The 16,791-nt window shown below is 32.0% G+C and overlaps 1 protein-coding gene across 1 annotated transcript in view; it reads right to left on the bottom strand.

Annotated features, from left to right (window-relative positions):
- The window catches only part of LOC129217097 (protein PAT1 homolog 1-like), a 72,532-nt gene that overhangs the window by 41,067 nt on the left and 14,674 nt on the right, over window positions 1–16,791 (bottom strand). The window contains exons 3-7 of the mRNA XM_054851345.1: window positions 14,119–14,228; window positions 13,932–14,024; window positions 11,134–11,199; window positions 9,240–9,344; window positions 3,688–4,059 (exon numbers count right to left, since the gene is read on the bottom strand). Coding sequence (XP_054707320.1) covers window positions 3,688–4,059; window positions 9,240–9,344; window positions 11,134–11,199; window positions 13,932–14,024; window positions 14,119–14,228 — 746 coding nt within the window. The remainder of the gene's footprint in view (window positions 1–3,687; window positions 4,060–9,239; window positions 9,345–11,133; window positions 11,200–13,931; window positions 14,025–14,118; window positions 14,229–16,791) is intronic.

Below are 16,791 nucleotides of genomic sequence, written 5' to 3'. Positions count from 1 at the left end.
TATGACGACATATGTCATACATCGTTCTTAGCGATGCTTTTTTAGTGCCAACAGGAAAAAATCAGATAAGAAAACATGATCAAAGCACTTCAGAACACAATATATATAAAAACAACATAAAAGCACAACAAAAAGCATCACGAATATATGCTTCAAAAATGTACAGGGCCGGGGTTTTTTGTAAACATATTAAAATACAATGAAATAAATTATTGTATTAATTACAAGTCGAAATTAATGCATTAATTTTTTTTTCATCATTTCTCCGGGATACGAGCCCTCGGTCTCATAGTACTTTCGTAATGAGACCTCTGGCTCGCCAGAACCTCGCTCCGCTCGGTCCGTTATCCCTCCGACTGTTAATATACATTACAGTCGGAGTATGATCACAGTTATGTATACTACAAGAACCCCTCAAGGATTTGTAAAAACAAAGAATTTTGGAAGTGAGAGGTTTTTTTTTTTTGAATTCTAAAATAAAGAACTTACCTTTTTATATGGTATAAATATTCACACTCAGTCTAAAACAATACATCATATGACAATGGCACGTTACAGATACACACCACGTTGGAGTTAACTTTTAATTAACCTTCAAGTTTGAAGAAACTGGCATTTTCTAATGTTTTTGCTTCAAAACACAACTACTGAATTTAAACTAACACAAAATAAGCATTCCTGTAAGGTATATTGCACGAAACAACACCACGTCGTAAAATCCCCCTAAGAGCGGAACATATGTGCACCTACCTCCACGGACACACGTGCGAAAAGAATTAGTTCACATCTGTACTTCCCAGGTATATTCTGCAGGGTTACTAGGGCTACCAGAAAAAGTTTTATCGCCAACGTTGGCGATTTTCGAAACGAGCTAAAAATTCTATCCTCGCCAAGGGGGGGGGGGGGGGTATATCACATCTGTACCATAATTTCTAATGGCCAAAAATTTAAAATATTTACAAGATGAAAAAGGGTTAAAACCTCAAACAAGGAAAACAAATTTTTGTGAATTAAGTTCAATGTTGGCATGATTCCCATAAATTTATTTTTTACTAAAATTAAACATAAAATATGCTAATCTAAGGTTGCATAAGTGAAAATAACATCTGATTAGCAAAATATTTAAATATTTGCAAGATGCAATAAGATTGAAATTTCAAAAACAAGAAGCAATTTTCCACGAAGTTCGAGTAAGTTCAACATTGAAATATTTTCCATAAAATATATTTATTTTTTAGTAAAATTAAACATACAATATGCTAATCTGAGGTAGCATATGTGAGAATAACATTTGAGTAGCCAAAATATTTAAATATCTGCAGGATGCAAAAAGATTGAAATTTCAAAAACAAGAGCAATTTTCTGTGAAATTTGGGTAAGCTCAATGTTGTTAATGTTTACAAAATAATTCCTTTTTTAAATATCGAAATTAAACAAAAAATAAACTAATCTGAGATACCATGTGTCAAAATAGTTTCCAGTTGTAAAAAACTTCAAAATATTTTCAAGATACAAAAAGATTGAAATCCCAAACACGGAAGCAATTTTTCCCAATGTTGCAAATCGATCACATGTTTGGAAAATTGCATTAGTGAAATACTTTTTTAAAAGTTTTACGCACAAACTGATGATTTCTGAAATAATTTAAGCCCTAGAAACTTTTTCAAGCACTAGTAAATGAACTTTTTTCCAAAAACTTTTGAAGGCCGTACGAACCCTGAATTCTGTCAATTTTCAGAATTCTACTTCAAAATTTTACAAAATACAGGGTTGTTAAAAACTTAAAGTATGAAATAAATGAAAAGCTGTGACATGCAAATATAACAAAAATCTGTAAACATTTCTGAGTTTTCTGAGTTTTTTGCAGTCCCTTGCCATTGCGATCCCAGCCTAAGTTTTGGTGTAGTGTAAGAATAGTGTTAGAGCTATATAATATATTTTTTTGGAAAAATTCTAAGGGGGCATGTTTTGAGATATTCAAGGTCAAAAGTCACAGTGAATGACCTTGAAACTTTAATCAGTCCTAAGAAAGTCATGTTTTATATCAATTGAAAGCTGTGTGCTCTATTCTTTAGCTTTACAATGGTTTTTAAATTTTTATTCTACTGTGATTGGGACAGAAGTTAGAGTCACTCGCACGTCACAACTTTCCATTTATTTTGCACTTTCAAAGTTTTTAACAGCCCTGTATTTCATAAAATTTTTGAAGTAGAATTCTGAAAATTGGCAGGATTACTTATCTTGACATATGTGTCTTTTTCATGAAATTTCATGAAAATCGGAACAGGTAAGGAGGTCGAGAAGGTGACTGACCTGACATATTGAATTCCACAATGTAAAACATTTGAACATTTCTGATTTTTTTTCAGTACCTTGCCATTGCGATCCCAGTCTAAGTTTTGGTGTTAGTGTAAGAATAGTGTAAGAGCTATAAAATATATTTTTTTGAAAAAAATTTCAGGGGGCATGTTTTGAGATATTCAAGGTCAAAAGTTACAGTGAATGACCCTGAAACTTGAATCAGTCCTAAGAAAGTAATGTTTTATATCAATAGAAAGCTCTATTTTTTAGGTTTACAATGGTTTTTAAATTTTTATTCTACAATAATTACGAGAGAAGTTACAGTCATTTGAATGTCACAACAATTTTTTTTTTTTTTTTTGCACTTTTTCAATTTTTTAACAGCTTTGTATTTCGTAAAATTTTTAAAGTTGAGTTCTAAAAATTGTCAGGATTACTTATCTTGCCATATGTGTCCCTCACATCAAATGTTGTTAAAATCGGAGGTCAAAAATTTATTCTTTTTGATTGATTTGAGGTGGAATTACCCTATTGTCTTTTTGATTGGTAAATAGCAAGCCATATGATCCATCACTGTGTGATCAATGAAACCTATTTGCTTGAATTAAATACTATTGTCCATTTTTTGCACACACACACAAGTATAAATATAGAATTTCTTTTTCATTTCTTAAAATTTACTTAGTTATGTATTTATTTATATTTTATTTTATTTATTAATATTTTTATACAATAAACCTCAACTTTGTGATATTTTCCATTTGTTGCTGTTTTTTATTGGCAACTTCTTTCAGATTACACAGTAGCAAATTGTTATTTTGCTATTCAATTTTAAAAACTTAGCTACAGTGGTTTTGATTGATTTTTAAGTGTATGTAAATCAGATGATTTTTTCTTTGGAACAGGATTTTTTATTACTTCAAGAATATGCTTGGAACTTAGGTAAAATTATGTCTGCACATTTTAATTAAAGAAACACTCTTTTGTGGAGTGGGAAGGGAAATTTACATAAGCTCAAAGAGCTTCTTTTTAAAACCTTATAGCACTGGGGTTCTCAACCTTTCAAAATCTGTTCTTATTACAGGAAAAGTGAATAAAAAGTTCATCAAAATAAAAAACGGTGTACACAATGACAACCAATTTTTACCTGATTCTTATAACTGTAAAATGTGCCTCTTAAATACAAAAATTTTACAGACTTAATTTCAAAGTTCAAGTTGGTGAGTTAGTTCTATTCTAAATGCTCCCTCAATCAGACTTATTTATTCCAAATTAAAACAAAAAAATACATAGACATCTTATTGGTTTAAAAAATAGATATAATTAACAATCTATTGCGTGCAGTTCACATAAAACAATTCAATTTCACAAAACAAAATTACTTACCTTAGTAGGTAGCATAGTATTTGGTCCAAATACAAAAGGATGTGCAGCTTTAGGGGGGAAACGCATTCTTGAATCAGAAAGCATACGTTGTTCAACCTCTTCCCTTGTCAGCATCTTTTCTTGACTTAATTTATTCAAGTTATTATTTACATTAGGAAAATGTAGAGATGGTGATTTGTTAGGGATATCAGAATGATTTGTCTTCAAATGAGGAACTGGAACATGCGGCCAATCCTTGCTAGAAGTTTGCAATGGTTTACTGGATGAAGACAAAAGATCTTTCTCAAGTTCTTCTACTCTTAATGCTCTTGGTTTTGGGGGTGGACTAGTGAAAACGTTATCAAAAGAAGAGTTGAGCGGAACAGGGGAGTCCTTAAAAATATTAAATCATTTATAAATAATCAAAATAACAAATAAGATAATATAAAAATCAAATTGAAATACACTTAAGCAATTATTACAGTGAATTTTAATTGCCAGCATTTTTTTTTTGTATAAGGTCTAAAATAAATGGTTTGCTTTGTATTGTGGTAGAAACAAGGTCATATAAAATCATTTTCAGAATAGATTTTTTTTTAAAATCCTTAATTGAAATATTTTTGTTAACATTATTCACTGAAAATTTTCTTAACAAAGTTGATAAATTTTAATTTTTTTGTTCTCTTGAAGCTAATCTCAACTAAAATTCCCAATCTACAAATATTATATAATACATACAGTACGGGATCCCAATTTTGGAATTCCTAACTCCAGAAGATCTGAAACCAGAAACTTTTATTTTTTAAACAATACTTTTTTTCTCTACTTCAAATGTTTAAAATTGTCAAAATTCGGCTATTAGTTGTTGAAAATACAGTACTTACAGCTTATTTTCTTTCAGTTTTTGCCTGCAACGTGTCATATGTAACATTAGCATTTTGATGTAATTTAAAGCAATGTTTTAGCATCCCCTTTCCGTTAACAATGCTTTTCACTTTCTTATTAGCACACGATTCTGAGCATATGCCCCCCCCCCTCCCTTGGAGGAATGAGAGCTAGAACTACTAGGCACCAATTCACACGGAGGCACATACCTGTATCTAATTTCATTTACAAGCAGCAGCTTTTGCTTTAGAGTGGCCACAAAAAACCTGTCACACACATATAGACAGACATTTTCCAAAAATGTCACTATGGACTCGAGCACACCACAAAACGTACAAATCCGTCAAAATTTCAAATTCCAAAATTTTCATGAATCCAATAATTTTTTCTATACATAAAATATAGAAGAAAGCAAAAAGGCAGCTTGAAAACTCAATTGGATAATGATCATTAACAAATCTACCCTTTGTTGCATCTCTGTGACCAATCCACCAAAGTGACATTATACCACTAGCAGTTTTTGACAGATAAGAGATTTCTACCACAGCTAACTGCTTCAACTTGAACTGCAAGATGTAAAGAATAAACAAACAAGACCAGTAAAAAAAAGTTGTTTGAATCTGCTTAAGTGGTACTTTCTTTTTTTCCCACAAAAACTAGGAGAAATATATTAAAAGTTTTATAACATACAGTAGACCCTCATTTTACGCAGGGGTTACATTCCACGGAAATGCCGTGTAAATTGAGACCTAATACTAGTGTTAAAATAGGGGTTTGATTCCGTAGATAACAAAATACTTCATTCTAGTGATGACTAATTGTATAAGTTTAATGTCTACTTATATCGACTTTTATACACAACATACATCAAGAAAACATAAATTAATTTCGTGTTCTGTTTATAAAGAAGATAGTCTAGCGGTCTTTTAGCGGTCATTAAAAATTTTTCTCTGTAATTCTTTGCAGGGCATTAACGCATCTATGATCACTTGCGTCATTTTAATGATAGAATCTTCCACCACTAACAAATCAGAACGATCATTTCTGTTGTCTAGGAATCGCTCAAAATTTTCAAGGTGAAGGTTTTTGGTTGTGCGTCACTGCTGTTGGTATCCTTATTGGGTTTGGCCTCCTTTGTCACTCCTAAAAGTTCTTCTTCCAGTGAGTTCTGAACCGTGAGAGTTTAGTAACTTTACTTCTGGAAAGAGCTTTGGAACTAATCACTTAAAATGCCTCCTGACCCAAATTCGATTATTAGCACGCCAAATAAATGCAGTTGATTATGCGTAATCTGCAAAATTTAGGAGTTTGGATTTTGAAAGAGGGGAAAATTTTATCTGTTTGCATTGCTGCATCCGCGTAAAATAAAATAAAGGTGTCAAATCTTAAACCGTGAATAATCGAAACCGCGTAAAACAAGGGTTTACTGTACACGACAAAGTTCAATATTATAACAACTCCAAGCCCTGCTAATTAATATGCTAACATAAAGATAAAAGATTAAGGCACAAATGCCGAATTTTTTAAGACATATAAGAAATATACAAAACTATATTTCTGTAAAATGTTGATGACAAAAATACTCAAATATTTCATAAATATGTTTGAATTCTTTCAGCATGTAAAATGCATAAACTTAAAGACCTGAATACACCTGCCACCTGGAAGGTATAGAGATCAAAAATTTGCTTTTCACTTGTAATATTCAAGAGTATTCAACTTTTCTGGCAATGGAAATCAGGGTTCATACACTTGTGGTAAAAAAAACTCCCAGACTTTTACAGGTTTTCCAAGTTGTTTTTTTAGAAAACTCCAGGTTACTCAATTCATTCAAGATTAAGTTTAAATTACAATAAATTCAAAATAATTAAAATTGTTTAAAGTAGCCCCAATGCGAAAGAACTAAAACTTTTCCCCTTACATTTAAAAAAAAAAATCTTGGATTTTTTTCTTTTTGTCTCAATATTTAAGTTTTTTCTCTTAATGTTCAAAACTGTTTTCATTTGTTTACTACTTGTTGAAAACAAAGTAGTTTCAACTTCATTTACGGGGTTTCTTCAATGCCAGGTGTGATGCATAATATTAGTTTTGCTGTAATCGTGCAGCAATGTTTTAGCATCCGCTTATGGTTTACAATACTATAGCCCACAATACTAGAGTCTTGAAAATCCGAGGTAATTAGTACTCGAGCCACCTCGGATTACTGAAAACTGGGAATACCCGAAAAATTCTATGGACTACATAAGAACATGCGCTGTTTACTTCCTTACACTCTGAAAATGAAATATTGCCTCCTCAAAAAAATTTTCATTCAAATATCAACATAAATTTATGTTTTAACTAACCCTAAATGAGTTTTGATTAGTTCTTTTCTTGATGTCCGCACGTACTTGTGTGTGAACTTGTAGGCAACCAAAAAATGCCTTTTGATCGTCCTCGAAAAAGTTTTGTTGTAACATTTGTGTTTATATGTGAAGCGTACGTATGTACCTCACATAGTAAAAAAATGATAGTTATAGAAGAATAAAATTTCGTACATACGCTTCGTACAGCGTTAAGTTTTGCACTTATTTTTTTCATTGGAATAGGATATTCCAAAGAGCTGTTTATTCGTTCTTTGAGGCAAAATAATGTTTTAATTTCAAGCTATTTTTTGTGTCAATCTACTTTCTCCAAGGTATCTCTTAATCCATCTCTAACAGTCAATGAATATTTCATGCCACTTGGCAAGTGTTATTGCAATGAACCTTTCAATATATTTTTACCACCTCATAGTATATTATTAGGGAAGTTCTACATAGCAAAATATTTAAATTTTCTGATTAAAAAAATTTTTGTCGATAAAAAGTACTTTAAAAATATCAACAAAGCACCTCGAATTAAGCGGAACCTCGTACTTTCGAGACTCTACTGTACTTCTGTTAATTTTTTTATTAGTATATAACACAAAACATATTGAGCAAAATACAAAGCTATTTTTCAGAATAAATAAGATTAACTTGTTGCATCGATAGGCATACCATATTATGCAAAAAAAAAAAAATTACATCTCCCTAATCATAAGCAGATGCCAATAATCATCTTTCTTTCGCTAAAAGGATGCTTGCATTGAAATTAAAAAATTTCTTTTCTAGAAAATAATTATTAAAAATTCATAATTCATTGCACATTTTATGTTACTTTCAATAGTATATATTGAGATAAACATCCAATTATGTTTTGGGAAATTTAGGTCTACTTCCATCTTGCGAATGACCAAATATGGCGACTAAGTGAAAAATTTAAGATAATAAGTAGATTTTTGAATTCGTCGAGTGAAAGTAGTTATAAATAATTAATAATCCTTAAAAAACTACAATTAAGACAAAATGGTGGGTTTTAACACACAAGCGTATAAATTGATAAGTGTGCGTTGTCTTCAACAGTTTGCATTGCAATAAACATCCAATGCTGTTTTCGGAAATTTAGACACTTAAAAAGTATTGCGTACTTCCATCTTGGGAATGACCAAATATGGCGGCTACACCAAAAAATAAGAAATATGTTTTTGAATTTGTAGCATGAAAACAATTTAAAAATAAAAAATCTTCATGAAACTACAATTCAGTTGAAGAGCTTTTAGCACATTAGCATCCAAGGCAATGAAGATAAGACTAGTTTTTAAGAACAGTATTTTTCATTTCTCAAGAAAATTACATTAAAAAAAAAACAATTTGCAGAACATTTTGTGTTACTTTCATTAGTTTTCAGTTAAAGAACACATCCAATTCTGCTTTGGTTTTGGAAACGTAGGCTTTTAAGCATCGTGTCTACTTCCATCTTGTGAATGGCCAAACATGGCGCCTACGTTTCACACGTTGCTGAAAAGACTTTCCCTAATTGACCCTCCCTTCCTCAAGCTCGTGCTTCCAAAGCAGTAAACTGTCTTCTCCCCAGTTGAGTTAGTGCATAATTCCTGTTCAAGCGAGTAATTTTTTTCTTGGGAACTATTGAGGTGCAAAAATGACGGCTGAGGAAGTTTTTGTTAAGTTGCCACTTTTTTATTGCCAGCGTTATTTCACCTCAAAATTAAAAAAAAAATTCAGTAAACAAAGATAAAAAAGAAGATTAGATCTCACGTTACAACAGTCTCTGGGGATTTTTTTTGGGGGGTGGGGGGGGGGGGGGGGGCAAAAATTGGAAAATTCCCCGACTTTTCCCTGACATTTTTACCTATGTCAATTTCTCTGACAATTCCAGGTTTTCCCGGAGCGTACGAACAGGACATGAAAAGAAGCAAAAACATTCTCCGACAAAATATCATTTCTCAAGTTTGTCGCTGAGGAGCAATAGCACATCAAGCACCCTGCATTGAAAGAGTAGGATGCAAAAAATCAAAGTCCATACATCTATCTAAACACAAACTTGATCCCTAAAATGATATCTCCCCCTCCCAAAAAGCCCTTTTTTTAAGATTCATGCATTATTTACTGAATTGGTTTGAAAAGGAATTTATCATATGCATATCTGATGTGCATTTAACATTTAAATGTTTTTATTTCTTTTCATTTTTGACCTCATTTTTTCCCAAAAGGACTCGAAAAGGTTTGAATAAATACATGAATTAAGAAGCTTTTCTTTCATAATCCACAATAAATGTAAATGATAAAACACATCAAAAGCATGAAATGACCATGTAAATAAAATACCTTGTAAGGAAAATTATCAGAACTATGACTAATAGACTTCAAAAAGGAAGCAATGCCACTATCTTTAGGGGTTGTGCTCCAAATGGAGTGTGTCTTGGGTGATCCCTAAAAAATAATATAGATCTTCTAAAATACTTCATAAAAAACTAAACAATTTAGTTTGGTAGAAACACAAATTAGTATTAACATAATGATTAAAAAAATAGCTTCAGAACATGAAATAAAAGTTACATTTTACACTCTGCTAAAATTCCGGTGTAGCAAGAAATTCTCATATGATGAACAAAATATTAATTTGAAAGAGATTCTGTAACGAATATATGTTTAAAAAATTGAATTTCAAGCAAGGTTTTATAAAACATGATTAAAAAAAAAAAAACAAAAAAATGGATTTACTTTTTTAAAATTAGATTTTTATAAATATTCAGGGTGGCATGATAGAGCAAAATATTTTTCCCTAACTTTTCCCAGATTTCTCCATGTCCAACTAAAAGTTTTCCCCAATTTCTCTTAGGGCCTGGTCTCTCGTCCTCTTACAGTTGTATTTCTACTCTACCTTGATGCACCAAGTCTTTTACTCTATCAAACAGTAAATACTGACATTCCAAAATAAACAACAATAACATGAAATAAATTTTAGACTGTGAATTTAAAAGGAGAAATGTGAATCCATACATATCATTGCTTTAATTTATTTAATAACGCTGGAATGAAAGTAGTTAACAAAAGGAATTTGTTTTCCACTTAAAACTTTTTAATTATACTGCCGCAGGCAGGTAAATGGCAGTATCTGCAGAAATGTATTTTCGAGGTATTTAAAGAAACGAGTTTTGGATTCATACTAACAATAGGGAAACATCGAAATTAAAACTTTTTTTTCTGCAGAAGTCAAAAAAAGCAAGCTTGTACAATAAAGCTAACATAAAATAAATGACAAAAATGCAAAAAAGAAAAAAAAGGAAAATTTGCAGTTACTGCCCTTTACCTGCCCACGGCAGTAAAGTTTTCCTTACTTTAGAAAAAGAGAAATCCTAAACAAAATTTTAGGAAGAATATCCAAACCCACAAGCTACAATTTATTAAACAATAGCTTAAAATTGGGTTTTTAAGACTTGAATTTCGTAAAATTTAGACAGAGGAGTCTTTTTTTTTTGCAAAATATTAAAAAAGCTATTTTTATTTAATTTTTTAAAATGCTTGTTTTAGCAAACGAAAGATATTAAATAATTCTCTTTTAGAATGAGCAAAGTTCAACTTATTTAAGCACCGCTTCTGTTGAGAAACACTGATCTAGAGTAAAAGCTCAGTAGGAATCTTTTTCATGTGCTTGTAAACATCATATTATGGTATAGGTAATTAATTTAGTCCCTGAACTAACATTTTCTCCAGACGTTTCTTCTTTTTTTATATATTGCATGGGGAAGGGTACAACTGTTTACCAGGAATTTTATCGACATTGTTTCAAAGTTAGAAGATATAAAAATATTATACACACAATCAAATATTCAAACAAATACCTAGAACTAAGGAAACTAAAACTGCGAAGAGAATAGAATCAAGAATTTTTAGAACTGCAGCAAGGCATCAGATTTAGTCACCAGGAGCAATTCACCATATCGTGTGGATGTCTCAAGCTTTGGATGTTCAAGTCTTAACTTTTAACTTTACCCGACCAGACCCTATATATACACATACATACAGGTTCGTATTTAAGGTCCTGTGAGCCTTTTTGATTAAGTAATTTGTTGATACTGAGCTGGCTACTAGTCTTCAGAGAAAAGTTTTCGAATACCTTTTCTTAAAACCACTTTTAACTGAATTTGCCTTTCATATCTCTAACATCTCATATAAATTGTTCACATCAGTGAAGATTACACTGATGAAGAATACTTACACAAATTTCACTCTCTAATATAGCGGGAGGAGGAGGAGATGGTCCAAAAGGAGTTGCTAGGCGAGACTGAAAAAAGATTTTTGCATTAAAAAGGTTATGCATAATGGGGTCGTTTCCGAAATTTTAAAAGTATTTTTTTCTGAAAGAGCATTCTTAAAAACATAGGATCTGACAATTTTTTAAATAATTTGTTTAAGTTTCCATTTAAAAAAAAAAAAACCTAAATCAGAGCCATTCAGTGTTGCCATTCACAGTGCAAAATATTTAATTTGCATCTTTACTCACTTGTATTGGCAACAATATGGTTGATAGCAAACGTAGAACGCAATATTTAATTTGCTTCTTGATTATCATAAAGTGGAAACGTGGTAGAAGGATGCGGCAAAGTGCATCATTTGTGATGTCATCAAAACCACGCCTTGTTTGAAAAATCGGACATTTTAAAAAATTAATTTGAAAAAAACTGTTGGGAAAATAAAAGTATTTTTTGGGTCCATGTTATTTTTTTTTTTTTTTTTTGCTCATTGTATCCATTTCAATGACTAAAAGTAGTACTTTTGACTGAAGGAAACCACCCCATTATAATCATTGAAAGTGGAAAATAAGATGGATATGGCAGATTTCTATAACTGAGTAACAATTAGGTCAATAGTAATCATGTGGATAGACAAGAAAACTTCAGAACTGTTTGATTAATCTTTAAAACATCATAAGTGTTTTTTTTTTTCAAAGAATTATTGTCATTAAAACAAAAACTGAAAAAGCCACACTAACAGAATATTCAGCTTATCTTAACACATTTTGGAACGGTACAACATGAACTATCATTCCATGATGAAGCAGATATGAAAATTTTCAGAGACTATTCATTTAAAGGGTAATGTGAACCTTGAAAACCAATAAGAAGTTAATTAGAAAATGTAAATGATGGGGGTGATAATTACCAATGTACATTTTGCAATAGGGAGGGTGATGTTCATGAAATCATTTGGCAAAACTTATAAAGTCAACAGAATTTTTATAGCTGGTCTACAATGTATTAAAACATTATATCAGGCTTTATTTCATTATGCTAGTGTAAACATACTGTAAATCTGGAAAAAAGCAATCAAAAACTTTTCACAATAAAATGAGCGAAAATACGACAGGTGAACGAAGGACAAGTGTTCACTTGCCCGTTGTCGGACTTTGAACCATTTTGAATCAAACACTGTAAGAAATTTTTCGTGAATCCCGTGTGCAAGTCGACATGTCTTCGAAAATAAAGGTATTTATTATTAGTTAAAATAAAACTTAAAATAAGCTAATTTAAAGTAGCTTTTGCCGAAACAACTTACGATTGTCAAAAATATTCAAACATGTACAAGGTGCAATAGGATTGAAATCTCAAGCACATGATGCAATTTCCCGCAAAGTACGATTGCAAAGGAAGTATGGGTCTATATAAAAAAAATCTATTTATTAAAATTAAACATAAAATAAGCTTATCTAAGGTAGCCTGACACAAAATATTTCCAATTGCCAAAAATATTGAAATACTTACAAGATTAGGCAATAGGATTGAAATATCAAGCGACGAGATGCAAAATCTCCGCGAAGTACGATTTCAAAGTTTGGTTTCAAAAACTAATTTATTTATTAAAATATAAGATATGCTAATCTTTCGTAGCATATGTCAAGACAAATTTTTCTTGTCAAAAATATCAAAATATGTACAAGATGCAAAAAGATTGAAATCTCAACCACGAGGTGCAGTTCCCCGTGATTTGCGATTACAAAGGAAGCATTGGTCTAAAAATAAATCCATTCATTAAAACTAAGCATAAAATAAGATAATCTAAGAAAGCCTATGTCAACATAACTTCCGATTATTGAAAATTTTTAAAGATTAACAAGATGCAAAAGAATTGAAATTTCTATCACGAAACGCAATTTTTCGCGCAAAATAGGATTTTAAAAATTCAACAAGGCTCCCTATATAAAATCATTCATCAATAATTTGACTTTGTTTGGGTTTGGGGATCATTTCTGCTGGACCATAGGGGTTTTTCACTTTCTTCCTGAATGAACAGTGTCGAGCCACATGCTGCTGGTTTTGCGCATCAAACGCCAGGCATCAGCAAGAGAAGGGCAACATTTTTACTTTTCTTGCACGTCAATAAGTGATGTCACGCCCTAGAGAAGCATGAAAAACTGCTTTTGAAACACAATGCAAGTGATAACGAAAACTTAGGAGAAGTTTAAAATTTTTTTGCTCACCCACACTGGCAATCAGAACTGAAATTTTTGGTCGCCGCTAATCTGCACCTCTACCTCTAATTGGATATAACCCAAGATTAATATTAATGATCAGGATCACATTTCATTTTATTATGTTCTAATGATTCAGAGTCTACTTTATGCTATAGATCAATTTGTGCTTGACCTGTTAAGCAAACATGCACAAAGAGGGTTGATCATTTGGGTTACATTCAAGGTTAAAAATATAAAAATAAATATAATTAGAAGCTACCTTCAGTGAATACGCGAGTTACTTATTAAAAATTTCCCATTCCTTCCAAGACATTAATAAAGAAAAGCATAGTCTTAAAATAAAGTACTTTGGTAGTTTAATTTTATACTTCCGCTTAAAGTAGTTATGGTTAATCATTAAATTTGCAATTCCAAAATTTAGCTGGTATAATTTAATATTAGATTTTTACACCAGTCATTAAATCATCAAAAGCATGTTTTATAGACTATTTCAAAATGAAATCTCATTAAGATTTAAAAAGAAACTTAAATTATTAATAACTTACCGAAGAATGGTAATTTTTTGAAATTGTCATTATGGCAGGATCATCTAAATCATCTTCCATTCCCAACTGTGAAATGCTTTTTGACACAATTTCCTTTAAATACATTAGCAAAAATTAACGATCACAAAAAATAAAGAACAAAATAATAATTTAATAAAATTAACAATAAATAACTAATAAGTCATACATTTTGACTTTCATCAGCTTCTAAAAGAGAATCGTTGAAAACAGATCGAGCTTCCACATTAGTGCTTTTTATTAACACAGCCAACTTTTCATGGGCAGTTTCCCAATCATCTGGAAAAATATACAATTTATGTTAGAAACCATACAACACTTAAAAATTCAATTCAAATTCAAAGCAGAAAATTTGGAACACAAAAAAGACGAATTATTAATTCAATAATATTGACTTTAAAAGAGTTAAAATTTTCAAAACTATCTTAATTACGCTTTCTTTAATGCACAAAATATTTTAAAACATGATCAATTGTTTAAATGAAGAGAATGTATTTTTTTGACATTTATTTATATTTGATAAAGTTACTAAATACATTGTCAGTAAGCCAAATATTGATTATAATAAGCATTGGCATACACTAGTATATATCAGAACAGGCTCTGTACACTACTTGCAGAGCAAAATCAAGCACTTTCAAGGACTTGTCATTGTAAAAATCAAGAATGTGATACAAATGAAGGGGGGGGGGGATGGAATCAAATTAAACATAACAAGTCAGAAAACTATTAAAACTTTTTGAATTAGAAGTATATTAACTGTAATGAATAAACTGCACATTCAATACAGTATGACATCCTAGACTTCAAATATATTTATAGCAGAACAAAATTTCTCATCCCCTATTAATAAATACAGTTGACAAGCTTAATGGAAAAGCCATTTACGAAAAATCAGTATAACTAGAGGACCCATCCACATTGTTCTGTTCAAACTTCGTAAATTGAAAAGCTGAAAAACTTCAATAAACTATCAAGTGTTTGAAACGTTTTGTTGAAAAAAATAAGTAAATAGAAATGTTTTAAACTTCTTGGTGTCAGAATGCATATATTTATTACAACTTGATTTATCTAGTACCCACTGAGCAGTTGCTTCATCAACTATTTTTTCTTGCGTACCCTTGAAAGATCTTAATAGATTGTATGGTTTGTTCCTTCAGCCATACCCAAAGGATAAAAATCATCTTCTGGTATTAAGTATAAAAAACTAACTACCCATGTAGAAAAAACCAGAAACCCTGCTGCAACGTCCCTCATATGAAAAAGAATAAAACAACCGAATGGAATGGATACCGTTTAAAAAAATGATAAAGATAAAAACAGTACCCAGAATAAACGAAAATCCCCCCCCCCCCTGATGTAAAATAAAAACGTTCGTCAACTAAAATGACTAAACACTCTTTAGAAACTAAAAACAATTACTTGCAATTTAAAATATTTCACCAAATGAACAAAAAAATACAATAAATTACATTAACAGTAATAAACAAATAATCACGTAACTGTATTGTTATGGCCAATGTCGCCAAGCCGCCACGTTCCTGTAATCTAGCCAATCAGTGAGTGAAGCAAACTCCGACAGATTAGTGATCCCATCTTTTAAACGAGAACTTCATATATTTGCCTAATTTGTTCTTCCCACCAAAGCTAAAAATCTTCCACTGCACTGATCTTGTGTGTACAGAGCTACCCTGTTATAATTTATCTGGACGAAAAAAAAATTTGTTTCGTCTTCAAATTCCACCATCTTTTCCTTTAATAATGTACTGATTAGTTTGATAATCCTTAAAGTATCCTGGCCATTGGTGCCAAAACTCAGATGGATTTGAACCGAGAGACAAATGTTGTTACGAGAAGTGTCCGTAAAATAAGTTCCACAAATTTTTTTACATCAAAAAACTGGTTTAATTGCAAAGAAAAGTACATTTTTGGTTCTATGGCACTTCTGCATTTGAGGCACCCACTTCTTCAAACCAGAGTCATAGAACTCTGCCGCCTGGCCAATTAGAAAACTAACAACCGCATTTTGTACCTCTTCATCTGTCTGGAATTGGGTTCCGCCAAGGTTTTTCTTCAACTCGGGGAAGAGATGGAAGTCACTTGGTGCTAAGTCTGGGCTGTAGGGTGGGTGAGACACCATTTCCCATCCAGTGAGCATTTTTGGTACCCATCTTCCGCAGACCTTTGAATAGCTTAAATGTTCAGTCAAAATCTTGTCAATTGTGGTTTTGCTGACCACCCGAATCTTTTCGCACAGCTACCGAACTGTAATCCGTTAATCTTCAAGCATTGCCGCTTCGACTTTGGCAATTGTTTCGTCGGAAACCGATCGCCGCCCTGCACGGGCTTTGTTGTGGACATCTGTTCAGCCATTTTTAAAGTCCCTGAGCCATCTGAGCACCATCCCGGAACTCATACACTCTTCTCCATACACTTGACTAAGTTCTTCGTGAATTTCCTTCGCCAATTTCTTCTTAGCGGTCAGGAAACGAAAAACAGACCGCAACTCGCAGCTGGCGGGAGATGCAAAAGGAAGCTCCATCACTGACGGCTGCTGAGCCAAGACTAAACATCGCAGCGACGCTGGCTTGGTGATGGATTTGAGTGGGGGAACCAAACAACCTGCCTCTGTTGCCTGGCCGCACATAGAAACGATCTTAGCGCCAGCGGCAGCCTATGGAACTTATTTTACGAACAAGCCTCGTATGTAGGGTCAGTAGCGTAACTATGGGGTCTAGTGCCCTAGGCTAATGAAAGTAATTGCAACCCCCCCCCCAGTATCGCGCACATGGGAAGTCACCGGAGGTCATTGTGACCTCAAAAAAAATTTTTTTTTGGAACA

The sequence above is a fragment of the Uloborus diversus genome, chromosome 2, assembly GCF_026930045.1.
Source record: "Uloborus diversus isolate 005 chromosome 2, Udiv.v.3.1, whole genome shotgun sequence".
Lineage (NCBI taxonomy): Eukaryota > Metazoa > Arthropoda > Arachnida > Araneae > Uloboridae > Uloborus > Uloborus diversus.
This window is presented reverse-complemented; position numbering and strand designations above follow the sequence as displayed.